Here is a 27,775-nt window from a genome sequence, read left to right as displayed (position 1 = left end):
TTGTCTTGCAGTGCTCCCAAATACTCAGTTGGTTAAAAAAAAAAAATCCAGTGTTTACTTCTTGAAAGAAATCAGCCACAAAAAGTTGGACTTAAAGCTTCATGTTTTTCAGTGATTCTGTGGTATAGTTGCATTCTAGTAATATTGAGAATTATTTTTATTAAAACAGGAACAAACTGCATAACTAGTTACATGTTTTCAGTCTACAAAATTTTAGATTTAAGAATATAATTTGGAAGTAATTTGGTGTAGAATTTATTCCAGAAGCTCTGCCAAATAGTATACTGTATAGAATGACCAAGTTTCAGAGTTTTCAACAGACAAATTGCACTTGGAATCTTGCTAATTCTCAGAAGGATTGTTGCATTCAAAATAGAACAGCAGCATTTCTTAAAACAGTCTTTATCAGTTCTAACACACCAGCTGTTCTCTGTATTCCTGCCTCCACTACTGGGCATTTGGTTCTGGGAGGCCTTGGTGGGAATCTCCCAGAGGCTCCTGCTTGTCAGTTATGCAAACACTGGTTCTCACTGAGTTGGAAGATTATTTGTTAAAAAGCATCCTCATTGCTGCAGGATTTTTGTCCTTTCCTTCCACCGCATTTTTAAGGGTGCTACAAACTGACAGCTAGAGATATGTATTATCATCATGAACCCTTCCCGTGTAATGTTCTGTGAATTCATAGCTGCAGTTTAAAGAAGATTCAAGATTTATTTTTAATTGCTGTTTTGCAGGGAGCATTCCTTTGCTAGAACACCTTTTTAATCATACATCATGATTTTTCAAAAACATCCCTTTTAAATGTACCTCTCTGCCTGCTGCTCCTTGTCATAACTCTGGTGTTAGGAGACTTAGGAGACTTGTGCTTTCCCTTGGTGGGTTTCAAATGGCAGTTGAAAATTTTGCAAAAAAATTAGAAATTCCTCAGAAGTTTGTGTCTGGGGAACCTCACTAGCCAAACTAAATTTCCATACCAAAATTTAAAAAAAAAATAAGTGAATTCCATCTCAGGAGACAGAGGTGACTCATTTAGTAGGAGAGTGGCCAGTTTTCTGTGCAGGAAGCTGCAGTGCACTCAGCTACCTGCCCTTACCCTATTTTACCTGCTACTCCTGCCTTAATGCAGCCACCAGCTGATGTCTCCTTACATCAATGAATACATAGTTTCATGATTCCATGAAGGGGCCTTTCCGTGAAGAAAGATCCATGAGCATCACTCTCTAATTAAATTATTTCCAATTTTTTATTCTTAGATTTAAAACCAGAAATAGCCTTTCTCTTGTACTTTTTCTCTGTTTAAATAAAGAATGCTATAGTGAGTCCAGCTCTCATTCATACTTGCTTATTTCTATCACCTGGTCCACGCAGCAGTCGGTTGCCAAGGAGAAAGGCATCAGTTAAGGAGACAAACGTGCATTAGGTTTTCTTATTTAAAAAAAAAAAAAAAAGTCTTTCCTATAACTAAGGGAAAAGGTGGTCTAAAGAAGCACAGTACAGACTTCTGAGGTAATGCTAGGATCTCAGTGATTTAAACAGAGCCACAGCATACATGCTGAAACCAATGTTGAATATGTTGCTGATTTTAAGACCCAAGTTTTAAGATTTTTTTTTACATTTTATATATATGTGTGTGTGTGTGTGTGTGTGTGTGTGTGTGCCATAGCACATCTTGCAGGATATAGTGTGCTTCTGCAAATGCAGATCCAACTTAAAAGCTAAACTAATTATTGAAACCAGCATATAGCATATGAAAGTACCTATACCTTTTTGTGTTGGAGTAGTGCAGTGACCTGATGGGTCAGTGGTCACTGTATGAAATCTATCTCTCTGAAATGTCCTGAGCATGAGACAGAATGCCAAAGTCTAGCCCAAGACTTACTATATGGCCTCAAGTTGATGTGAATGTGTGATGCATGATGATGAAAGGAGTACATTTACAGTGCACTCTTGTGCTCCACTGTGTTTGAGAGCTGGGTGTGGAAGGTGGTCCTGGCAGTAGCACTGCTCATCCCCATGAGGTGTCTCTGTGCCAGCTGTTGATCACCTACTCTGCTGTCAGCAGAGCTGTGGAAATGAAGGGTGAAGTGGGCAGTGCCCCTCAGAGGGTTTTCAAGCTCCACCACTCGAATCAACACTATGGAAGCAGAGATTACTGCTGGGGTGTAAAGTTCAATGAACACCTTCATACCCACAGTGTGACTGTGAAAGACACGCACTACATAAAATGTGGAGGCTGCCTGCATGAATATATCTGTAGCTATTCTGACACTACACAGTCTGTAATGGTTCCAAGTGTTTAGATGTAAAACTATTTATATTAGAAGTACAGACCCTATCAGCTATGTAATCCTAGTTCCTCTTCTAATGATGTACAGTTTCATTAAGCTTCTTTCATGGATAAACACCTCGACTTACCACTAAACCCAAGCGAGTGATTGAGAATATGTAATGATACTACTGTGTGCCCTGTGCCTCATGTTTTAAGCACGCCCCTTGAGAGGAAAGCCAACACTTTCTGTTCTTTCATCAGGCTGACTTTGATGGTGCTGCAGAAGATGTAAAAAAATTAAAAACAAGACCAACTGATGAAGAACTGAAGGAACTATATGGATTCTACAAACAGGCTACCGTTGGAGATATTAATATTGGTATTCCTACATATGCTTCACATTTACTCCCATACCTTGATGAAATCAAGCTGATGTTATGTAAATTGGCATGATAATCAAATGTATGCATTTATTTTGGCAGAATGTCCAGGAATGCTAGATTTGAAAGGCAAAGCCAAATGGGAGGCATGGAACCTGAAAAAAGGTGTTTAACCAATTAAATTTACATCATGTAGTCATGTTTAGAGGACAAATGAGGAAAGATAATGATTCCTACTTTCCTTTACAGGTTTATCAAAGGAGGATGCCATGAATGCCTATATCTCTAAAGCAAAAGCAATGGTAGAAAAATATGGGATCTAGAATATTCAAGTAATTCCCACTAATAATTAACTCTTCAGTAGCTAATGAACTAACTCTGTTGAGAACACTGCAATACTAACTCCTTACTGTGTAGTCTGACTAATATCTTTTAAGCATAAGCTGACTGTAAAGGGTATTTATATACATACTCTATTTTTAGATTGTATCTTATTCTAAATAAATTTGAACCTAATAAATTAAGCTTTCTGTAAGAATTGTGGATTTTTGTGGGTATTAAATTATATTTAGCATTTTTACAGAAGCAGGCAAACAGAAGCTCTAGAAGTAAAATAACATAGCTGTCGTTTTTTTCAAATGAGGTTATGGAATGAAGTGAAGAGTTTGTGCACATGCAAGATGAGAAGAGGGAAAAGATGAAACCTGTTTTTTTAAGACAAAGCCAATGTTTATTTTCAGAAAAACCCAGGAAACTCCCCCTTTTAAAGGATTACAGAGGACGAACAGAACAACTCAGGCATAACTGCATGCAGAAATAATGACTTATGAAGTGCTGTGGACTAATATTACACCTTCTGCTATTAAAATTGAGGGAAATAGTCATAGACCAGCATTTTCTATGCATCTTGTTATGTGTTTTGTCAAGAAAATTTCATTAGAGGGTTCTAGCAGATAAAAGTGACCTCCAGGAAGCTCATAAAAGGATGTATCTCCACTTGTTAGTTCTTGCCAACCTGAAAAAGATATGTCAGAAAAATGTCAACGATTGTGACAATTGTACATAACTATTTCAAAATTATTATTTAACAATTATTTTAAATCTTATATCAACATTGAGACTGCTCTGTTGGTTTGTTTCATTTAAGAAGGAGATAAAAGACTCTAGAAGATGCAGTTCAACAGGAAAATGTGTAAGTATAAGAGGAAAACCATTTAAGAAAAGTACCTTGTAAATCATATGGTTTATCATCACCCCCATTAAAGCAGGTAATATCACAAGAGAAGGGGATATCCATTTCTGCCTTCTCAAAACTGTGAACATAAAAAGTAGTCCTAAAACATTCAATATGATACCCATATTTGGAATTTGCTTCCACATACAAAATAACTTTTTCATTCTCGTCCAAAATCTAACAAACTTCAGGAATTAGATTATGCAGAACATCAGAAGAAATTACCACATCTGGAAGGTTCTTAGCTCCTTGCCCTACTGCAATTAGGTCTAAAATTGTAAAGAAAGAATGACCTGATAGTTAGGGGAGAGAAAGAGCTTCAGCCTGCAATAAAAATTCTCACCTACCATAAACAATCATGTTACCTGCTTATATTCAAGTTCTAATGTTTCAGGGCCTTTCAGTGTCAGGTTCCTAAGACCAAAATGGGTCCCACATCCAAGAGTATCGTTGTCTTTGCCAAGGTGAGAAACCTTAACAACTCAGCCACGTTGGCTGTTGTGTAACATCCAGTGGGGACAGCAGTTAGGACAGAAGAAGCTGGTTGCTCTCAAGGTGCCAAGAACACAGGGACTCTTTGCTTCTGGTTAGATTAGGGGATCTTGGATCAGCAGGCTGAATGCAGTGATCCTGAAGCATGATCAGCTGAGATTAGTAGCCTCAGAAAACAATAAAAGATGAGAGAATATTCCCTTTTAGTGGCTGTTAACTGTGGATCCTCAGTATAACTGTAATTCTACCATGACACGTTCACTACTGCAGTAACAGTTTGCTGCTGCAGTGATTGATACAGTAAGCAGTGTTTTCATCTAGGGCTTAAATACTAGAAAACAAATAGAAAAACACACAAAGGAGAGAACTGTTTACTGTTTCATAATCTTTTTATAACAGAAATGAGAACAAAATATGAAGAAAGAAAAAAACCTGACATGATCAGACAGAAGTAAAAATGTAAAATACAAATGTAATACAAAATTGTAAAACTTACGAAAATGTCTGTAACACTCTAAAGTCTTCTTTAAAAGTAAGCAGCAGATTTTTCCTGACGTCTTCGTTATGCAGAAGCGCAGAAGGAGTTCCTCCTACAGTTTGTAGATATTCAATAACGTCTTCATCTTTTGCATCAGATACAGAAATGCTTTTGAATGGAAGAATTGCTTCAGACTGTCAGTACCAGATAAAACAAATGAGGTGTTGTATATAATATACTTTAACTTATCTTTTCATTAAAAATCATTTTAGTAAAAAGTACAATAATTCTTCATCTCCAAAATACAATGGCTGATTAATTTAACATCCAAAGAGAACACTTCTTGAAAAGGGTTAGTAAATTATGACTGAGCCAAGTATCTTCCAGGTCTGAAACTTCCACAGACAAATAACCATTAATTCAATTTTGTTCAAGTTTGACTCTTACTATTGAAATGCACCTAATAAAATAATCTGTTTAAGAGAAAGAAAAGCCTAGCAGTGGACATAAACCTGACTAATGTAGGACTGAAGAGACCAACTGACTATGGAAATTTGCAGGAATAACAATTGCTTCCATGAATCACTAGCTCATACTAAGGATTGCTAAGAAGCCCCAGAAAGAGAAGAACGGAAATAGCAAATGCTGACTAAGGACAGGAGGACTGGGAAAAAGCCACTTCACTGCTGTTTTCCTGAGAAAGACTAGCAGAAACAGCAGAACCTGAGAAGAAACTGATTCAAAATCCAACAAAGAATGAGGGAAAGAAATAAATGGACAAATGTACTGAAGGCTGATGCAGGCGGTTTATGAAAGACTAGGTTAAGACAGTTATTTCACATGTTACAGAGAAGAGAGAGCCACTTAGTATTTTGGTTTGATTACTTTTTTAATTTTAAGCCAAAGGCCATAGTAAATAACACAGTATTCAAAAAAGGTATCATTAGCTCAAGGAGATTGTTCTCCTGAGGCTAAGGTCAGCTAGCAGCAGTGAATATCGTGTAGTGCAAAGTTCTGCATCCACCTCATATTTAATTTCCTCTAAGAAAAAACTTTTCTCCATAGATTCTGAAGCAATGCTCATTTTGTATTAAAAGTAATTCTCATGCCATACTGTCAAAAGTTATTTTTACTCTTGATAGCTAATGTACTGTTTTGTTTCATATTGTTAATGATTCTGCAACTTACATTTGGGGCATGTGCCCCTGACACGAAAAGATGGACCGGCTCTAGTCCATACTTTTCTTTCAAATGTAGTGCCACTGCAAAACTCAGGTAAGCTCCAAAACTGTAGTGAAAAGAGAAATTAAAGCAAAGTAAGCAAAAACATACATAGAACCTGGAAAATTTAAACATAGTTCGAATTTCAGTGCTAACTGGATATCTTGAACAGTTACTGAAGCCATATATGACATATAAATTATAATGATATTCATTAATTGACATGAAGTGTATTCCTACACAGTCTAGTTTTACAAATCAAACCTTTTCTTAATCTTTCTTTTAGTAGTCTCCTTAATTTGCAATAAGAACAGTTATTTTGAATATTTTGGACTAAGCAATCTTCAAAATCTGTGTTTCACGAATGGTTCACCCCCTGCATTCATATAGATCAAGAACTGACACAAATATTAAAAATAAATGCCATAATAAATTATAATTTATCAGAAACACAGTATATTCAGATGTTGTGCCTGAAGCAATAAATAAATAACCAGTCTTTTAGAGCAACAGCATGTTTTAGGATGACTTGACAAAAGATCTTTGCACAAGCGTATTTTCCTAAAATTTTTGCATATAAAAACAAGTAACTGTCTACTCAATGAGTTCAGAGATAGAAGCTCCTTCACCAAGGTATCTAAAAATGTATATATTTTTACCTGTGACCAAAAAAAGCAAATGGTTTTTCTTGAAGGTCTTTTAACAAAACACTTGTAACTTCATTAACCATGCTTGTCATGTCTTTTGCAAAAGGCTCATTAAGACGAGTTTCTCTTCCAGGATACCTTACACAGAACACTGCAGAAGAGGTGGAGAAAGTGAGAGAAAAGGATTATAGTTATTTCAAACAGATAGAGTAAAATAATTTTAATTCAGTTTTTTAATTATTATGCAGAATATACAGATTATTTAAATTAATCCTTCTTACAGTTGATACCATGTATTTGTTATTGCTACTACTCTGTTTTAATCATATGAGAGATTAGGTTTCCATTCCTTCCTTTACTCACAAATTGATCTGATTTATTCTCCAGTTGATCTGATTGTTAAGTGCCTTGGCTCAGAATCCACAAGGTCTTGATTACAGCTGAGGTTTGAAAGCAACTTTATTACTATTAGCTTAATAACAACCACAAATTCACTCATTTCAATAATAGTAAGTTAAGGGGTGTGTGAAATACACCCTTCCAAGGGCAGCATTATAAAGTTTAACTATATTAGCATTGCACAATCCCTGTTTTCTTCTTTGTTGGCTCTTGAGCATTACACATAGTAAAATGTGTAATCATAGTACAAATTGATTGACATTTATATTTACTTATATTTATCTGGAAGGACATTTTACATACTTTTATTATATTCCTTTCAAAATTGGGGATTTTCCTCTCGCTGTTTAGTGAAAGTAAGGAATCAATAGATCAGAAAAAAATGTCGATTTTCTGAACTCTCCTTGATATAATGCATACTGCTGAACTCATGTGGAAGTAATGGGTCAGACACAAAGTATTTTAGAATAGACAGAATAAACCACTACCTAATATGATACTAGCAGTACAGAAATGTCTGCATCTTCTGTACTTTCTTTCTGCAGAAACCATCTCTGAGAAACCATGCTACACCCTGATTTTATTAATCTGTGTCTGCAGTTGCTCCTAGGCTGTTTTCTTAGTAACTTTGTTGGAAGTAATTCCAGCGGAAAAAACCTCTTTTATTTCTTTCTTTCTTTTTTTTTTTTTTTCCATTTCAAGGAAAATTTAAAAATTTAATGTGACTTGTGCAACTGCTTACCAGAAAGCATATGAGCATTTAGAGGACTGGTACAACTGCAATGGCAATGCTCGTAAATATAAAATTATTTTTTCTTTGTGGAAGGTCTGTAAAATGGCCTTTGTTCCTCTTCAAATAGTTCAAGCAATGGATCTTTTTTAGCGCTGATACAGCTTGAGAGCAATGAGAAATACTTTGTAGTTTAACTTAATGTCATTTCACTGTTATAAATTCATAGTTTGAACTTCAGTTTGGAAACAAGAAGTGCAAACAATGGATAACAGATTCTCCGTGCAGCCTCTCAACATTAAAAATGGTTCTCGTATCTTCACCGTTACCCTGGCATATTAGCAGTATGCAGTGTATTGTGTTTGTGAATCATACCAATAGTTTCTGAAGCAGTCAACCATACTATAGTCTTGTGGAACTTAGCTCTGAGGATATATAACCTTTAAACCTAGTCAAATATAATTTCATGCAAGGTGGTACAGAAAATGCACCCTGATGGAAATGCTAGTTCCTAATGAATGCTAGTTCCATCCTTTCCAGAGAAGACCCATTGGATAAAGATTCCAGTTATCTCAAGAATATTATATTCCATTCAGAAAATTGGGTTACTGTGTATTTCAGACTTGTGCTTTAACTACAAAAATGACAAACCTTCAATTGAGTTGCTTAACTGTTTGCCCCACTGAGCAAGAAGAGAAGTTCCACCTCCAGCCCACGGAAAGCAAATCAGCCTACAGAGAGCATTTTGCCTTTTGTGCACACAAACCATCAGTTTCTCCATTCCTAAAAACTAAAACAAACAAGGAAATAACATTTCATTCTAGAACAAGACTCTTCAGGTATAGGAAAATTAGATTGAATTAAATCTAAATTGAAACAACGGCCTGCAATATTTTCTGTCATCAGAACTGCTTGTGTTACAACAATTTGTTAGATATGAGGTAATCTTCCTGCAACAGTGTAAACCAGTTCTGCTTTTACAAACGATGGTGGAATAGTATTGAGCAATACCCTTGGTTAATTTTTTCTCAGTCACTAACCACAACAAACATTACAAGCAGCAAAACAGATTGATACGATATTTCAGGATGACCATTTAAAAAAATAGGCTTTTAGAATATACACAAAAATATAAGGTCTATATAAAGACCTATAAAATATAAGGACCACCTAGTTCAATATTCTCTCTACCACAGTGGTAAAATAGATGTCTAGGGAACAGCAGGATGTAGTTTCTTTATATACAGGAAACATCTATGAATGTTTCCCGTGTTCTGGTGTTGGATCAAGGGTTGGACTTGATGATCTCAGAGGTCTTTTCCAACCTGATTGATTCTATGATTCTATAAATACTCTTTCATGTATTTTTCCAGTTTCCCCTTAAATTCCTGTGAACATCTACAACATCCTCTTGCAATGAGTTGCACAGCTCTACTATCTGATGCATAAAGAGTGATGTCCTTTTTTGTTTTTAATCTGACTTCTACAAATTCATTTGATGGACACAGGGTAGAATAGTAAAGAGAGTGAATAGTGCATCCCTCAGGGTTTGCCACTGAGCAGTTTTAAGGTTTTCTGTCATACCATCTCTGCCCTCCATCAGCTCTTCTTCCTGAATGAAAAGACCTGGCTTGCTTAGGTATTCCTCATATGGCACTAATGACCATCATCACTGCCCATCTCTGGACTACTAGTTTTGTTATTTTCTTTTAAGATGGTAGAGTGACCAGAGCCACATTCAGCTTTATCACAGCAGCTTTAGTATTTTCATTTAGTGACTCATAAAAGTAACAGCTGAAGCAAGATTTATAAGTACTCCTTCCTTCTTCCCAAGAAGGAAGAATAGCATTGAAGATGCCAAGTTCATTGTCTCTAACATCAGATACTGTCTTTACTGTCTGAAGAAAAAAGCAATTCTCAACCATTTCTATACTTCTTTCCCAATTTTCATGTTCTGTTGAAAGAACCTGGGAACAGCATGTGCGACAGAAATACCTGGTGGAGATAAATTCATTAGAAATATACTGATAAATAATTTTTATAAAATGTAACCATTAGGATAAACTCCCATGTTCTTCTTAAAAAGATTGAAAAAAATAGTAATTAGGGGATAACAAGTAGCAAAATTCCATTTCTGGAATGCTGCAAATCATTAAGGGTGTTATCTCTTGCCTTGAAGGCAGCTTAGTATGTGCAAAGGCTGATTCACCATAAAATACACATGTGCCTACACGGTCTTTTTTCTCTCTACAGAAAGTTTCAGAAATGCAACCAGATCAGAATAAGCAGCAATTCAGACCTTAAAACTACATAACATAAGCAAGGCAGAAGAAAATGGATGCAAATGTTGCTGTGGCAGTTGCTTGATTTCCATGTGTTTAAACTGAAAAGTTTGTCAACATTTGTTGAGAATCTCTTCAAAGAAACAATAAGAGGAGCAAGCAAAAGAAAAAAAAGTGTATCAAAAATCACGGGACAGACAATGTGACCTTAAAAGTAGCTGAAGGATAGTGGAACCAGTGCTGCAGAAGACATAATTCCTCTGAAGGATTCATTGAGCTTCAGTACAGTTAGTTCCATTTACACAGTCACTTCTTCCACAAAAAGGCACAAAACCTCAAACATTTCTGAAGCCATTGTTTTAACTTGACAGTCAAATAGCAAAAGAAGAATCTCTTCTCAAACTATTCCAAAGGCAATATAAAAATGTCAAGCATGATAAAGAAGCACAGTTAGTCAAAGTCCTTAGATTATTAAAAGATACATCCCCAGTCACTGAGAAACTTTCCCACTTTATACTCATACAGATTTACCCCATCACCATCCAGCTTATTTTAGATACAAATACCTGAACAGTTGGGAAGACCACCAGTGCCAGGAAATGACAGCCCGAGGGTGGATCCCCTTCTCTGCCGTGCACAGCAAGAAGCTGCACAACCATCTGCTTTTAAGTCTTTTCGAGATTCCAGGGGAGGAGCTTGCACCCAAAAAGGGCAGGACCGAGGCACACAGCATGCCGGAAGGCAGAAACATCACGTGTTAGATGTGACACACACAATTTGGCAGAAAAATAAGGAAGGCACACCTCATTAATCCCAGTGATTTAAAACACACAGGTTGGCATGCCCGTGACAGAAGTTGTAGCACTTTCAATACATGGAGGCCCACAACCTCGCTGACAGAAAAGCCTGCCTTTTTTAAGAACTGTATCCAGAAGTACAGCACTCACACCTCGGCTGCAGAGTTTTATAGGGTTCTGAAAATGCTCATGTAGGAGACCATCACCTGCAATGTTTTAACATTGCATTTGGTTATTAGGCCAGTTGCAATTTCTGCAAGCTGAAAGACATAGCATTTCATGAACTACACACTGTGGTTACATATCCTGATTTCATGTGAGCTACCACGTTATGCTCCTGGTGACCAGATGCTATCAGTAACCTAAAAACATTTTGTAACTGCATTTGTAATACTAAGAAGATTGGCTTCCTCCCCACCTTTTTCTTTTTAATGTTACTCTACCAAGAGTATCAGTGACAATAAAATAAAAATATTCACAAACAGTGATAAAAACTAAGGAACCTGAGTGCCAAAATGGGTTCTGATGCTTAACTTGGACATGTAGGCTGGACTACTTTGTGGCTTCACACTATTCTTAAACATTTCTCTTCATCATATCTAGGAAACTGAAAAATCTACGGCGTTAAGAGAAAAGCCTACCTTTTGACCAGCCAGTCAGTAAGCCCTGCTCCTTTCCCAAACAAGGGCTGCAGTCTTCTACTCATTTCTGATTTCTGCTTTCCTGGAGAACCTTTCCTGCAACCCTTGTGGCTGCAGGCTCTGCAGTGAGGTCTGGTCTCATGCTTTGCAGCTGCCACTTCTAAAAGGCTAAAGTACAAACTCACAGTACTTTTACATTGTAACTCACAGGTTTTATAGTATATTCTGCGTTGCAAGGGACCCACATGGATCAAGTCCAACTCTTTAAGTGAATGGCCCATATGGGGATCAAACCCACAACCTTGGTGTTGTTAGCACCGTGCTCTAACCAACTGAGCTATGGAGTGCCATGAGGGACACCTATGCTTTGAAGGTGCACGATTTAAAGCATCTTATATTGGCTAGTCCTGACCTGTGCTGCTGTGCTCAATACTGCTTCTCCATATGATATATCTAGTAGCAGAGGTATTTGATTATAAGTTACAATTTGTAATAAAGCACCTAATACACTTTATTTACTCCTACCTCAAATTGTGCTAACAAAATAATCTGACACTCAATGTTAATGTTACAAAAGCCAGCTGTTATAGACATCAGGCTCACTAATAATATTCCTAAAAGTAATAACACACTACTGGAAACAATTATTTCCTAACTAAGGCTGAAAATAAAAGAGGTTAAGAATAAGATTTTGAAAGTATAGCATTAATCAAATAGCAGGCTATTTCCTTAAAAATAATGAAATGAAGAATTGTATGTGTTACTTGGTTTTGTTTGCCTTCTAATTCTTTGTGTCAAAGGACTAGAAAATTTATTGGGTTTCATATAAAAAATGAAATTTTTTACAAATTAAGTAGTTCCAGGAGATGCCACTTTCATCCAAATTATGCTTGGCCTTTCCAAGGCTGAAGGTAAAAAAGGGCTTCACAGAACTGATCTGTCAACTCAGCACTAGTATACAGAGTAGAGTAGACTAGACTGTTTCAGTTGGAAGGGACTTAAAATGGTCACCTCATCCAACTGCCTGACCAATTCAGAGCTGACCAAGTTAAAGCACGTTATTAGGGATTGTCCCAAACCCTCTTAAACACTGACAGGCTGGGGGCATCAACCATCCTTCTAGGAAGCCTGTACAATCTAAACCTCCCCTGGCACAGCTTTGAACCATTCCCAAACGTCCTGTCACTGGATACCAGAGACCAGAGCTCAGCACCTCCCTCTCTGCTTCCCCTCCTCAGGAAGCTGTAGAAAGTAATGAGGCCTCTTAGCCTCCTTTTCTCCAAAGTAGACAAGCCCAAAGTCCTCAGCCGCTCCTCAGAGGACATTCCTTCCAGCACTTTCACCAGCTTTGTTGCCTTCGGTGGTGTTGTGTTTGATGCACAAACCCCAGGATGCAGTCTGCTTTCCTGGCTGCCTGGGCACACTGCTGACTCACAGTGAGCCTGCTGGCACCCCCAGATTGCTTTCTGCAGGGGTGATCTCCAACCACTCCTTTCTTAATTTAGACTTGTGCCTGGCATTACTACGCCATGCTAGGTGCAGAATCCATCAATGTGACTTGTTAAATTTCATCCTGGTAATCATAGCTCAATGCTTCAATCTATCTAGATTCCTCTACAAGGCCTCTTTTACCTCTAGGGCGTCAACAGCACCTATCATCAGCAAACCTGCTAGTGGTACATTCCACTCCTGCATCCCGATCATTGATAAATATATTGAACAGTGTAGGGGCGGGCCAAAGGTGGCACAGAGGATGTGCCAGGTACAGAGCCCAAGGAGCATGCCCCAGAGTTAGTAAACTGGTTGGTTAAGAAAGTCACATGATCTGTAAGGATAAAAGGGCGCGCGAGTTCGAATAAAATCTCTTTGTCTCACCACCGCACGAGGAGCATCACTTATTCCTTGTTATACAAGGGTCACATGCTACATATGGCGCCCGAACAGGGACATGAACCCTGGACCCTCAGAATTGAACTCTGCGGAACAGCCCTGGTGATCGCCTGCAGCCATTCAGTACAGCCCTTTGAGCTCTGCCCTTCAGCCGGTTCTTCAGCCAGGGCACTGTGAACCCATGTCAAAAGCCTTACTATAATCCAGAAAAGATACGTCCATGGCCTTCCCTTAATCCACTAGGTGAACGATCTGCCTGATGATTGCATTATTCTTTAAATGCTTTCAGGAGTACGCAGTATAATGTTCTCCATAATTTTTTTAAGAACTGATGTTAGACTAACAGGTCTGTAGTTCCCTGGGCCTTCTCTCAGGCCCTTTTTATGGAAATAACATCAGCTGGGTTCCAGTCAAACTCCCCAGACTCTCAAGACTTTTGGCAGACCAAGAGGGGTCTTGCTATAACATCCATTAGCTCCTTCAGTACTCCAGGATGAATCTTTTCAGACTCTATGGAATTCATGGTTAGAAGGCCATGGTTAGTAAGCTGATACATCTGGTCCCCTACAATTTCAGTGTCCACAAATGGAAAGTCACTGATTCCATACTCACAGAACTCATGCTCCTCTAACTCAGGCAGCCCAAGGTCTATCAGTATTCTTAAATACCAAGGAAAAAAGGCATTGAATGCCTCTGCTTTTTCTTCATCCCTATTAATCAGATGACAATCTTCAACAAGCATTAGTCCAACGTTTTCTTTAGACCTCCTCTTGTAATCAACGTACTTGAAAAAGCTTTTCTGGTTATCTGAACTGGCCATTTTCAACTCTAAGTGAGTTTTGGCCTTTTGTGTCTTCTCCCTGCTTACACAGATCACAGTCCTATACTGTTCCTGCAAAGCCTGACCCCACTTTCAGGATCACACAATTTCTTTTTCCTTTTTTCTTTTTCTTTTTCCTGTGTTTCCAAAATGTGGTTCTTAAAGACTGACCATTACTTGTGGGCTCCTAAGCCCTGAAAACAAGATTTCCAGGGTATTCCCATGGACTGTTTCCACTAGCATTGCCATCCTCAGATGATGCCATGCCAACCTTCAGCTTCCCTGCTGTAATCCCGTTGTTATTTCCTTCCCCCCATCAATTCTACTTTAAAGCTCTCTTGATCCATCCCCCCAGCTTATGCCCAAAGACACATTTCCCCATCAGGACAGGTGGATCCCAACAGGCCCCAGCATACCTTGCCTCTTGAATGTTCTTCCATGGTTTAAAACCCAAAGTTATGGTGAAGGCCGTAGTCCTGGAGTCAGGTATTGATATTCTGGGCTCACCTGTTTCTTCCAAAGTCTCCTTCCATTACTGGGAGGACTGAGGAAAACATTACCTGTGCTCTGGAATTTTTTAGCATTCTTTCCAGGGCTCTTTTTATCATGACACCATTTGTATGCATGTGAAAGAGCAGGAATAAATAATAGTATGAAGGTTGTATTAGGCTGTTCAGTTTTGCGGTGATATCCCTAATTTGGGCCCCAGGGAAGCAGCAAACTTCTCTGAAAAGAGGGCTTGGTCTGCAAATGAGTGCTTCCATTCCATACAGAGGGAGTCACCAGTGCCCATAACTCACCATTGTTTCTTCCTGACGCACGTCTTAATGCAAGTTTTGTTGCAAGAGGTTAATCTCTCTGACCTTGGCAAGACTTTGTACAAGGGCCTTGTACCTGTTCTGTCAGGGTATCTTAGAGGGCAACTTGAAGGGTAAGGAGGGGTTTCTTTTAACACTCTGTCCTGTAACATTGTTCCACCCCTCCTTCCTTCTGGTACAAAGCAGATCCAGAACCTACCTCCGTAGTGGCCATGCCGACTTGGCTTCCACGTGTCACAGATGGCAGACTATGGCTCCACTGATCAATCTCCCTCTCAGACTCTTGAATGCTCCTCAGAAGTTCCTCATTTAAAGCTTTCTTAGCTGTTGTTTTATGGCAATTTTCAGTCTCTTTTGGACTACAATAGAAATACAAATGGATGTAATGGTAAGTCAGGAAAGTATAACTCTTTCAGAAATCATAAAGAAAGAGTGCAAGAGTAGATTTTTATCCAGTAGTTATTAATGCCGAAAACTCACCACAGTAATTCTTGTTTAAGAACAGAAACATTGCTTGGGGAGTTGCAATTCGCCAGTAGTGATTTAATGAGACTCATTTTGAGCACATATAGATCCCTGAAGTAAAATAACAAAGAAGCATGTGTTTCTCAGTTGCACACCTAGGATTTAAAGAACCATGTTGTGTATGTTGCTTAATAAAAGTTGACATCTATTACTGACAGTTGTGAAATACATTGGATTATATGTACTGTGAGCAATGTAATTTGTTTTCTCCTCAGTGATTATTTATTGTCTTTCATTATTTATTATTTTAACAAATCTGCACAACTTTAGCACCTTTACTGCAACTATACTTCATTTTCTAGTCAATCAACTTCAAAGGATAAAAGTAAGGATGCACTTAGATCTTTCTCTTAAAAATTACCATTAGCTGCTTATATGAAGAGACATGAAATTAAGCAGTTCTCAGGCCATCCAAAGGAAAGCAGGAGTAACCCTCATCTCTATGAAAGTCTTGAGACAGAGACAGTCAAATGAATCCCAACTTATTATTACTTTTAAGTATGACCTCAGAGGATTATACACAAGCAATAGAAGCCATGCAGATGAAATATGGAGGGAACAGTGGATTTTGCAGAAGAGAAGACTCAATTTAGAGATGCATTAATAGGATCTCCTGGAGATATTTGGAAACATGAGTGACACTCGAGTATTGAAGAGATCTCACTTGGAATTCTGCCTATAGTGTTAAGTTTCTTCAAGAAAGGTGAGTTCAAACCAGATCTGATACAAGGTGTGGCTAGAAAAGAGAACTTATGAAAGAGAATACATTACCTTTTACAAATACACTGGAAGATGAGGCTGAGGGAAGCGAGGACATTCCAAAAAATGGTTATTGTTCATGTTCTAGCCATGGCTAGAAATAGGATTTTTAACCATTGTACCCATCAGACTCTGGAACAGCTCCAGAAAAGCTGCCTGCTTTAAGGTAGACATTCAGGTTATTACAGTGGTTCTAGAACATGTATATGTCATGGCTTGGTGAATACTTCCAGCGTCATGCACCTATTAGTTTGATGCAGGACTGAGTCTGTATGTGTGTGAAGAAAGCCAGCTAGTTGCAATGCTGCAAAATAGTCTTGCTAATAGAGAATTCATTTAATTTAACAAATACAGAGGCCTTTGTATTATTGTATGCAATACACAGAACATGCACTGAGGTCAGTCTGCTAAGGTCTGCTGACCAAGAAAGAAAATAAAATTCAAAGGTAGTCAGAGAAAACAGGAAGCCTGGAGGGACTAGAATACAGTAGAAAATCTGACTTTCAGTCTTGCAAAGAGAAATAAAGTGTGAAAGTTACATAAAAATAGTCAGTTTATATACAGGCCTGGCCATAGGAAATAACAGAAAACAGAGTGGAAATCTCTGTTGCTGTCTCAGTAGAATGTGCTGACCTACTATGTGCATCATAGTAACTGACAGAACTGCTTCAATGGTACAACCAAAAAAATTGCTTCTTAGAAAGAACAAAACTCTACCAAGCCCAATTTGCCCCTGTTCCTGCCATGTGGTCAATTGCAGACACAGAAATGCACCATGGCAGGATCCCAGCTTCCTAGAGGAGAACTGCCTAGTCTTTCTCCTTGCAGCAAACTCTATAACCAGGGGAATGTCTGAGTTCAAAAAGTCAGATTTTATAAGAATCAAAATGCTAACAATGAACCTTCAAATAAATTTGGGCAGGAAACAGACTCTCTCATACTCTCAGCTGCTCAGCCCACATTGCAGTCTTTAAACTTCTACCTAAGGGGGCTCAGATGCTCCCTGTCTAGGCACTCTGCAGAAGTCACCAGTGTTAGCAATGCAAACTGCTGGTCAATCACAACTTCCCATAGGAACAGGGTCAGGCATATAAAATGATAAAAACCAAAAAACTCCATATACTATTGGCTCAGATACATCACACAGCTTAAAACCCAAATTTTACTCTCTAATTTTGGAGACTCATTTACAGCTTTAGGACAAAGCTCACTCTACAGAGATTCTTTCAGTCAGAAAAGACACCTAAAACACTCAAGGCAGGGATGCAAATTTCAGTACCTAGAACAAGAGCACGTGACATGGTCAGTTGTACAAACACTCCCTCTTTCTCTCTCTGTCTGTCTGTAAAACAGTCACATAAGCTGTCAACACTCAGTTAGCCACTGAAAGTGAATAACAGTACTAATTCGATGAGAACGTGTGTGTCATTCAGAGTTTGACCCACTCTATCTGCCACATAAATTAGGGCAAAAAAATGGGTTTATCCCATTTACTTCCACCACCATGCACAAAAGTATGTCCTGGAAAAAAGGGGAGGATGACCATAAGCAACTCAACAGTGCATTGTATCTTTGCATGCTCTAAACCAGACAAGGCTTGTTTTCCTTTCCTTCACAGGTGTAGATGTTGTCCCTGTCAGCAACTCTTGATGCCAAACTGACAAGAATCTGGAGAACTTGCAGAACTGCTACTCTGGAGAAACAGCAGCTTCAGCAGGAAATCCCTCCATCTCCCACCAGTGCTGCTCTTGGCTCCCGGACTGCAAATGGTGGGTGACCAGTCAAAATTAAAAGAGCGGGAGGGAAAGTGAAAGGACACAGCAGTTTACAAAAGAGAGAGTTTTGCTTTCCTAAAAGTAATGGTAAGTGAGGTAGTATCAGGACTTACAAGAATAAAATATGCAAACATTAGGAAACCTAGTAGGGTACAGAGAGAACCTGCTTAGATAGAAAGGCATAAAGGCCACAGATAATGGGAATCTGCTCCTTTCATATCCTGTGCATAGAAGGTACATGTAGCACAGAGAACGCTGACACTACACTTTTACCACAGCAATCCAGATCTTGCAGTGGGATGATAACATGCACACTCCACTTCCACTCTACAAGAAATAAGGACATGACTAAAATAGGCATGAGGTTTATAGATATCAAGGTTTAGCCTCATAATGCAGTGGTACAGGAAGTATTCAGTGGACTTGGCCATTTCAAGTTGATTACCCACTGACAAGCAGTAGCTGCAAGGCTTCACAGGGCCACTCCCACTCTTTTAAACACAAATATTTTTGTGAGATGATAGTGCAATCCTCATGCCTTCTCACAACTAACTCTATCACTTTCAATCTGAAAGTTCTGCATTCATTACTGGCTATCCAGTATCCTATGGGTGATATTGCCCCATCAGCTGGAACTCAATTCCTGTGTCCACACCTATTGGCTCCCCACAGAAGAGGAAATTCAGAAGCAAGGACTCCAGGAAAACCATTCCAAGTGTTTTTTAATCTCACACAAGCAGAAATATGCTAATAAGGAATGGAAACAAATAAAAGAATCCTGTCAAAAATCAGTAACGGGGCCAGATTTCTTAGTCATAGCATGACCTACAGGAGTATTTGATGACAACAGGAGTAAAACCATATTCCAAATCGATTATTGCCTTTGCTGCAAAGAAAGCTGTTGTGGGGAAGGCAAGTATGGGGTGCGGAGAAATTCTGCAGTTCAGACAGAACTTAGACAAAAACGTAATTTAGATGCAGATTTGTTATCAGCTTTGTCTAATCTTGCTGATAATGAAGGAGATAATCTCTCCCTTCCCAGCTTCTCAGAGCATAGCATTCTTACCCCCATGTTTTTATTAGCACTAGCAACTACATATCTCTGTAGTAAGAGCACATTGTTTATCAAGCTGAAAACTAATACTTATCCTGTAGTTTGGTTTTCACCAACATCAGTCAGCTGACCCTATACAGTCTCACCATCCTCCTGCTAAAAAGGAAAGGAGCCTTTTAAGACCTTTTTGCAAGCTTTGACCCGCTTAATCCAGATGGACAGGTGCATGCTGATATTACATATACAGCCCCAAGGTTTGGATGTAAAAGACATTACTGTGCCAACCTAATGGAGTAATTTGCCCTTAAGAATTATTTTACAACTCCTCCTGAAACAAAGAACCTGTCTTACTGGCTTAAAGATACATTCATCGGATCTAATCTTCATTCAGGAAAAAAAAAAAAGGCTGTACAGAAGAAAGAATTACTACATGAATAAACTTCTTGGGAACTAGGTGAACTACCATCAGACCGTCGTGATGCAATCATCATCACCTTGTATAAGAAGAAAGGAGATAAATCAGACTGTTCGAATTACAGAGGTATTACTCTGCTCTCCATTGATAGCAAAATCCTGGCAAGAATACTTTTAAACAGACTAATACCCGCCATAGCAGAAGAACTTCTACCTGAAAGCCATTGTGGTTTCAGAGCCAACAGGAGTACCACAGACATGGTATTTGTTCTCAGACAAGTGCAAGAGAAGTGTAGGGAACAGAACAAAGGTCTCTACGTAACCTTTGTTGACCTCACCAAGGCTTTTGATACTGTGAACAGAAAAGGTCTGTGGCAGATTTTGGAACATTTAGGATGTCCCCCCAAGTTCCTTAAAATAATCATCTCACTTCATGAGGATCAGCGCAGCCAGGTCAGATATGGCAATGCACTTTCTGAGCCCTTTGTAATAATCAGTGGTGTGAAACAAGGCTGCGTTCTGGCACCAACCCTATTCACAATCTTTTTCAGCATGATGCTCCAAAGGGCCACGGCAGACCTCAATGATCAGGATGGTATCTACATTTGATACTGTACTGATGGAAGCCTTTTCAACCTAAGGTGACTGAAGGCCCACACTAAGACCTTAAATCATCTTGTCCAGGAGCTGCTTTACACTGATGATGCTGCCCTCATCACCCACACAGAAGCAGCTCTGCAGCGTTTAACATCCTGCTTTGCAGACACTGCTCAGCTTTTTGGGCTGGAAGTCAGTTTTCTATCAACCTGCACCTTGGGACGTCTTCCATCATCCCCATATCACCATTGGCCAATCAGAGCTCAAATCAGTCCAGCAATTTAATTACCTAGGATGGTAAGATTGACGGAGAGATAGACAACAGGTTAGCAAAGGCATATAGAGCTTTTGGAAAACTCCATAAGAGTTTGGCGGAATAAACAACTGAAGAAAAGTACAAAGATCAGTGTTTACAGAGCCATAGTGCTGTCTACTCTTTTATATGGGTCTGAATCATGGGTCATCTACCGCCACTACCTGCGACTCTTAGAATGCTTCCATCAATGCTGCCTCCATACAATCCTAAACATGCACTGGTCAGATTAATATGTCTGTTCTAGAACAAGCAGCAGCCACAAGTATTGAGGCCATGTTGCTGAGAACACAGCTGTGTTGGGCAGGACATGTCTCCAGGATGAAGGACCACCGCCTCCCTAAGATCCTGCTCTATGGTGAACTTGCCACCGGCTGCCGCAAGAGAGGGGCCCCGAAGAGGAGATACAAGGACTCCCTGAAACAACATCTCAGCCTTGGCCATATTGATCAACATAACTGGTCTACTCTGGCCTCCAATCGGGAGGTCTGGAGACACACCATCTATAACGCTGCTGCTTCCTTTGAGAACACACGCAGGATCACTCTCGAGGAGAAAAGACAACGCAGAAAGAACCATGTCCTGTCGATACCACCTAAGGAGTCTTTCTGCTGTGCCTTTTCCATCTGGACTTGTCTATCTCGTATTGGCCTTTTTAGCCACCAGTGCGCTTGTAGCAAGTGTGGATAGAGTCCTTCCCAAATCTTCATTCGTGAAGCCTAGCCATGATGAATCTTCTTTGGAGTACATTCAGCTGAATCTGGATTTATTTGAAATAACATATCTGGTTAGGAAAATGTCTATTTTTATTTCTCTCATTTTTTACAAGGTAACAGTTTAAAAAAAATGGATTATTTCTAAATTGTCTTTATATTTTCCTCTACTTCCACCTATTGGCCTTACACCTAAGATCTACCTCTGACCCTATTACAGTGAGGACAGGATACATAAGAATTCTTCTGCATAAACAAGCTTTTATTTTATTAACTATAAATTTTAAGTTAGATGTGTGATCTGATGAATTAATGGCTGACAAATTTGCTTTAGAGTGTTCACAGTCAAAAAGAATGTTTCTTTCTAGAACTATTGGCAAAGAAGTGGTTCAGTGTGAGAAAAAAAATTGCCAACCTGTATTTTAAGAAAGTATTTCCTGGTTTTTATTCTCTTTACATTTAAAATATAATGAAAATAAAATTCTAGTTCTATAAAGAGCTGTATAAAAGATTAAGAACTACCAGTTAAATCACAGAGTAATTTAGGTTGAAAGGGACCTCTAAAGATCATATAGTCCAAGACCTGTCTCGTTAGGTGTTGAGTATCTCCAAGGATGGAGACTCCATAACCTCCCTAGGTAACTATGTTCCACTGTTCAATCACACTCATAGTGGGGATATTTTTCTTTCTAATTCCTTGTTGTGACTTGTATCTGCAAGTCGTTTGTCTTTTTGCTGAGTACATCCAAGAAGAGTCTGGCTCTGTCCATCCTCTGCATACCGTTTCATTAGGTAGGTGAAGACATCCTCATTTAGCACTCCCCTCTTAAGACAAAACCCTTTATCTCAGACTCTCCTTGTGCACCACCCACCCCAGTCATAATTGCAGGGAACCCTGCCGCACTTACTTCAGTATCTCAACATCCTTCTAATACGGCGGAATTAAACATGGACACAGATGTGGCATACCAAAGAAATTTCTGATTATTTTTCAAACATGCTTTGGAGACATGGGCTTTCAGGGCATGATGAGCTTTTACATTAGCTTTATTCATTGCCATGGCATCACTTTATAGTAGGTGGACAAGTACTAATTGAGAAGTAAAATTGAAAACACAAGCGACAACAAAACTACTTTTGCACTGACCAGATGCTAAGACAAATGGACCAATAGCCCCATCCTGCAGGGAACATAAAGCCAAAGGTAAAGAAACACTAAGTGCTTGCAGCACAGGGATGTTTTGATATTTTCCTAAGGAAAATATATTGTATAGCATACAGTCTAGAAATCTGTAGAATGAGTCTTTGTGAATGGCAAGAGAGTGGTATTTGCCAGTGGGGCAGTCCAGGACCAGAGAAGCTTCTCAGTATCTATGCACTTGTAAATCCTACATCCTAGACCCATCCCATTCAGGCATACATTGTCTGCAGACTCTGGAAGCCAGGCAAAAAGCAATCATATCCCCAGATGGCAAGTAGAACCAAGTCTACTTACAGAATTTAGATTTAAGGTATTTGTTCACCTCCCACCAAAAACTGCATAAGTGGAATAGTGAGCTGAGAGTCAAATGATCCACTTCACTGGTAGGTACAGAGTCTGCTGTCAAAGCCACTGGATTGCCTACAGCTAGGCAGGCATCTGAGAAGCCTTAACAAGTCAGGGCATCGACAACTTGGTATCTGCAATCCTGCAATAACAGAGCTGGCAGACTGTAGGACAGTTAGGCAATGTCATTCTCTACCGATTTTATCTTCACAAGAGGAATGCAGTTTGTGCAGCTGAGGGATACCAGTATATCTCAGTGTCCTAAACATTGTGAATTTCTGTTGAAATTTTTTTTAAGCACTGGAAATGTTTTATTTCTGCAGCTTTATCAGTACCTTGCACATTACTATATCATACATGTTTTGTTACATTCATTACTCACACAATCATTAAAAAAAGTTAAAAAATATGTATTTTCGGGGTATATACTTAGGCTTTCTGGAAAATTACAGGTTCATGAAAAGAAGTGTCCGGTTAGAGAGAAAACACATCTGTTACATACATCATAATATTTATTACAGGTTTTTAAGGATTATGTACTTATATCCCTAGAAATTTTTCTACTCAGCGAGAAGCAATGGTGTGATTTCCCACTTATAAGACAGCAAAATTAATAAACCACAGGAAAAAATTCTGTGGGAAACCATATCTCAGTAGCCCCTGAGTTCAAGAAAATACTGGTCTTTGCTTTTTGAAAAATAAAGACAAAGGCAATCTTTTGTCATTATATCTAGACAATATAAATTAATGGAAAAAGTAAAAGTAAGGAGCATACTCAACTTTTTTCTCCACTGGTCATATTTTTCCCAGCAACATATAACTCATGGCTACATTTTTAGCAGATTATATTCCAAATAGGTGAATGTCATTGCTAACATCTAAAAGCTGCTGCTGGAAAAAAAAAGTCATTACCAAATGAAATTCTGTCCTCCAGAAAGCTGTCTACTCATCCTTTATTTAAGCTTGAAAAAAACGTGGAAAATTATTACAGAGAAACTTACTTGTGGGAGACTTGCAGCTGATATGCTCACACCATCAATAATACAAAACTGTTGAAATAAATGATTAAAATAAAACACAACACGCATTCCCCATTTTACTAACCGGACCTTCCAGGATGTTGAAACTGCAAACATACAGACTATGTAGATGCTTCAAAAGTGAGTTTGACAATATAATCCCCTCCTTTCCTACTGTCTCTGCTGTCAGCCTGGTTCTGCTATGGCACAATTGCATAACCTTTGCTCAGATTTTTTAGGAAATCATTAAATTGAGAGAAAGCTCTATGAAGAAGTCCACAGAGTCGAGCCATGAAATATAAGATAAAATTGGAGATAAAGGATGCTGAGATTGGGCCAGGCAAGAAGCTCAAGAGGAAGAACATCAATGTGGAAAGATGATTAACATCTCAAGGGAAAAAATTAGGTGGAAGACAATCTGGATGAGGGGATCGAATGCACCCTCAGTAATTTCACAGTTGAGTGGGACTGTCAATCTGCTGGAGGGTGGGATCTGGACAGGCTGGATCAATGGGTCGAGGCCAATGGTGTGAAGTTCAATACGGCAAAGTGCTGAGTCCCACCCTTGGGTCACAACAACCCCATGCACCGCTACAGGCTTTGGGAAGAGTGGCTGGAAAGCTGCCCAATGGAAAAGGACCTGGGGTTGCTCATCAACAGCCAGCTGAATACGAGCCAGCAGTGTGCCCAAGTGTCCAAAAGGGCCAATGGCAACCTGGCTTGTATCAGACATAGTGTGGCCAGCAGGACTAGGGAAGGGATCATAGCTCTGTTCTCAGTACTTGTGAGGCCACAACTCAAATACTGGGTTCAGTTTTGGGCCCCTCACTAGAGGAAAGATATTGAGGTGCTGGAGTGAGTCCAGAGAAAGGCAATGAAGCTGGTGAAGGATCTGGAACATAAGTCCTATGAGGAGCATCTGATGGTACTGAGGTTGTTTAGCTTGGAAAAAAGAAGGCTCGGGAGGGACCTTATCACTTTCTACAACTACCTGAAAGGAGGTTGTAGCAAGGTGGGGGTCAGTCTCTTCTCCCAAGTAACAAGCAATAGGACAAGAGGACATTGCCTCAAGTTGCACAAGGGAGGTTCAGGTTGGACATTAGGAAAAATTTCTTCACTGAAAGGGTGGTTAAGCATTGGAAGAGGCTCCCAGGGAAGTGGTGGAGTCACCATCCCTGGAAGTCTTCAAAAAATGAGCAGATGTGGCACTTTATGATACAGTCTAGTGGGCATAGTGGTATTCGGTCAAAGGCTGGACTTGATTATCTTGGAGGTCTTTTCCAATTTTAATGATTCTATGACTCCGTGATCAAGCATGTGCCACAGGGAGCAGTGAAAGCTTACTCTTTTCCATCCAACTAGCAAAGACTCCATAGGTGGTTAACATACTAATACTCCTTTAGTAGGGCATTAATCTTGACTATCTGTTGTGTGTATTAACCACAAAGTAACTCCTTTACATATAACTGCACATAGCAAGAGATGACAGAACAAAGTGGCCCAGAAAAGGAGAGTGAGGTAGGTGTGCTGGTTTTGGCTGGGGTAGAGTTAATTTTCTTCACAGTGGCGAGTATAGGGCTGTGGTTTGGATTTGTGCTGACCACCAGGCTGATAATATAGAAATGCTTTTGTTATTGCTAAGCAGAAAAGCCAAGGCCTTTTCTGCTTTTTGTACTGCCACACTGGTAAGGAAGCTGAGAGTGCGTGGGAAGCTGGGAGGAGGCACAGCCAGGACAGGTGACACCACTTGATCAAAGGGATATTTCATACCATATGACATCATGCTCAGTACCTAAAGTGGGAGGGAAGAAGATGGAAGGGGGGGGCATTTTGAGTGATGGCATTTGTTTTCCCAAGTAAATGTTATGGGTGACAGAGCCCTGCTTTCCTGGGGATGGCTGAACACCTGCCTGCCCATGGGAAGCAGTGAATTAATTCCTTGTTTTGCTTTGCTTGTGTGTGCAGCTTTTGCTTTCCTTATTAAACTGTCTTTATCTCATCTGATTCTCTCCCTGATCCCACTGGTGGGAAATTGAATGAGCAGCTGTGTGGTGCTTGGCTGCTGGCTAGGGTTAAGCCACAACAGTAGGCAATGGGAAGTCATTTTGGCAGCAAAGGTATGTAGTAACAGAAGCAAACTGAAGGTGCCACTGCTGCAGATGGAAAGAGGAAAGAAGTCAAGCAACAAAGCCTTGTGCACATTAGCTCTGAGTGACAATAATGACTTTTGTTCTAAGCATGGCAGGTTATGTCACAGAAAATATTTAATTTATGAATCTAGGCTGAGCCATAGCTTTTCAGCACAAACCACCCATGTACACATGCAAGTGTCAGAGACCCCTTCAGTGAGCCCAAGAGCAGTACTGGGCAGGCGTCTCTGAAAGCAGACGCCTCATTAACCATGGGAAGTAGGACTTTGTGGGCCTCACATGTCTTTCCCAGCATAAGTGGTGCTTCACCATGTGGTGAAATATTTGCTCCATGATGTGACAACTGCTCCAAATGCCACCCACTCTCACTGCTGGTGGTTTCTGCTTAATCCTGCTCCCATGAAGCTGCAAGTCACACCCCACAAGCCTCTCTCCCACACACCATTTTAAAAGGTGGCACAGAAACCCATCAGTCTAGCCCAGACCTGCTCCACAGAAACACCCTTGCAGATTCCTGAGCTACTGCCCACCCACAAAGCAGTTGGGCCACCTACCCTGGGCAAGGAGCCCCCCAGGGCCAGCCAGAGCTTGCAGCTGGGCTTAGTCCAGCTAAGGATGCCACTGGACTTCAGAGCAGAGCCCATGAGGGACAGCAGCTGGGAAGAGCCCATGCACTCAGCACAGCCCCAGCTGTGCTTTCCCCACGTCACAGAATCAGAATATCCTGAGTTGGAAGGGACCCACAAGGATCATTGAAGTCCAACTCTTGGCCCTACACAAGACCATCCCAAGAATCATACCATGTGCCTGAGGGCATTGTCTAAGTGCTTCTTGAACTCTGTCAGGCTTGGTGCTGTGACCACTTCCCTGGGGAACCTGTTCCAGTGCCCAACCACCCTCTGGGTGAAGAACCTCTTTCTAAGATCCAACCTAAACCTCCCCTGACACAATTTCAGGCCATTCCCTCAGGTCCTGTGACTGGTCAACACACAGAAGAGATCAGTGCCTGCTCCTCCTCTTCGCCTCACAAGGGAGTTGTAACTGCAATGAGGTCTCCCCTCAGTCTCCTCTTCTCCAGGCTGAACAAACCAAGTGACCTCAGCTGCTCCTCATACAGCTTCCCCTCAAGGTCCTTCACCATCTTCATTGCCCTCCTTTGGACACTCTCTAACAGCTTAATATCTTTTTGATATTGTCGTGCCCAAAACTGCACACACAGTATTCAAGGTGAGGCCGCACCAGTGCAGAGCAGAGCAGGACAATCCCCTCCCTTGACCGGCTGGTGATGCTTTACCTGATGCCCTCAGGACACGGCTGACCCTCCTGGCTGCCAGGGCACTGCTGACTCACGTTCAACTTGCCATCGACCAGGATCCCCAGGTCTCCAGCCTCTCGTTCCCCAGTCTATACTCACAACCAGGGTTTCCTCATCCCAGGGGCAGAATCCGGCACTTGCCCATGTTAAGCTTCACACGGTTGCTGACTGCCCAACCCTCCGATTTGTCGAGGTCTCTCTGCAGGGCCTCCCTTCCTTCGAGGAAGTCAACAGCTCCTGCCAACTTAAAATTGTTCTTTTATTCACACCCCACCCCAGGGCCCCCGGAGCGCAGGAGGCGGTCGGGCCGCTCTCTGCTCCCACCCCTGCGCCCGCCCCGCCCCACGCGGCTTCCGGACGCGCTGGGAAGTGGGGCAGAGGCGAGGGCGGCGGCGAGAGCGGCGGGCTGGGCTGGGCTGGGCGGGCCGGGCTGGCAGCGAGCCGGGCGTGTCCGGGCCGGGGTGAGTGGTGGCCTCAGCGGGCCTCTTTCCTCGGAG

At 40.4% G+C, this 27,775-nt stretch overlaps 3 protein-coding genes across 16 annotated transcripts in view; 2 read left to right on the top strand and 1 right to left on the bottom strand.

The window, feature by feature from the left end:
• Positions 1-3,173, top strand: part of ACBD7 (acyl-CoA binding domain containing 7) — a 7,200-nt gene extending 4,027 nt beyond the window's left edge. Inside the window, exons 2-4 of the mRNA XM_064678819.1 lie at positions 2,531-2,648; positions 2,752-2,814; positions 2,899-3,173. Of these exons, the coding sequence (XP_064534889.1) occupies positions 2,531-2,648; positions 2,752-2,814; positions 2,899-2,972 (255 nt within the window). The 3' untranslated portion in view covers positions 2,973-3,173. The remainder of the gene's footprint in view (positions 1-2,530; positions 2,649-2,751; positions 2,815-2,898) is intronic.
• OLAH (oleoyl-ACP hydrolase) lies at positions 851-27,493 on the bottom strand. 8 transcript variants are annotated; one of them, XM_064678726.1, is made up of 8 exons: positions 27,378-27,493; positions 15,298-15,457; positions 8,502-8,640; positions 6,734-6,872; positions 6,042-6,141; positions 4,872-5,047; positions 3,877-3,962; positions 851-3,664 (listed from the first exon to the last, which is right to left on the bottom strand). In XM_064678726.1, the coding sequence occupies exons 1-8, from the start codon at positions 27,392-27,394 to the stop codon at positions 3,531-3,533; spliced, it is 951 nt and encodes a 316-aa protein (XP_064534796.1). In that variant the 5' UTR covers positions 27,395-27,493; the 3' UTR covers positions 851-3,530. The 8 variants fall into 8 exon arrangements, 7 of the variants coding, with proteins under 7 accessions (XP_064534796.1, XP_064534786.1, XP_064534838.1 ...); XM_064678716.1 differs by lacking the exon at positions 27,378-27,493 and adding an exon at positions 15,579-15,689; XM_064678768.1 differs by lacking the exons at positions 15,298-15,457; positions 27,378-27,493 and adding exons at positions 10,340-10,534; positions 10,699-10,774.
• The window catches only part of CROT (carnitine O-octanoyltransferase), a 30,018-nt gene continuing 20,312 nt past the window's right edge, over positions 18,070-27,775 (top strand). For 2 of the 7 annotated variants that reach the window (XR_010435793.1, XM_064678683.1), the window contains exon 1: positions 27,757-27,775. Coding sequence is in view for 2 of the 7 variants with exons in the window: in XM_064678652.1 (XP_064534722.1) it covers positions 27,422-27,739 (318 nt within the window). In the remaining 5 variants the exon portion in view is untranslated. Of the gene's footprint in view, positions 18,152-23,676; positions 24,271-27,421 lie in introns of those variants that run through there. The other 5 variants (XM_064678661.1, XM_064678670.1, XM_064678652.1 and 2 more) reach the window with 5 other exon arrangements.

The sequence above is a fragment of the Pseudopipra pipra genome, chromosome 1 (assembly GCF_036250125.1).
Source record: "Pseudopipra pipra isolate bDixPip1 chromosome 1, bDixPip1.hap1, whole genome shotgun sequence".
NCBI lineage: Eukaryota > Metazoa > Chordata > Aves > Passeriformes > Pipridae > Pseudopipra > Pseudopipra pipra.
Note: the sequence above shows the minus strand (reverse complement) of the source record. Positions and strands in the feature narration are given on the sequence as shown.

What these genes read in the sequence shown, in the direction of transcription:
- OLAH (XM_064678716.1), bottom strand. Translation starts at nt 15,655, where the DNA reads ATGAGTCTCATTAAATCACTACTGGCGAATTGCAACTCCCCAAGCAAT. An exon ending in CAGGGGCACATGCCCCAAAT is followed by an intron (nt 5,048 to 6,041) that starts GTAAGTTGCAGA and finishes TGGTACTGACAG; the next exon opens with TCTGAAGCAATTCTTCCATT. An exon ending in TAAACCATATGATTTACAAG is followed by an intron (nt 3,665 to 3,876) that starts GTACTTTTCTTA and finishes TATCTTTTTCAG; the next exon opens with GTTGGCAAGAACTAACAAGT.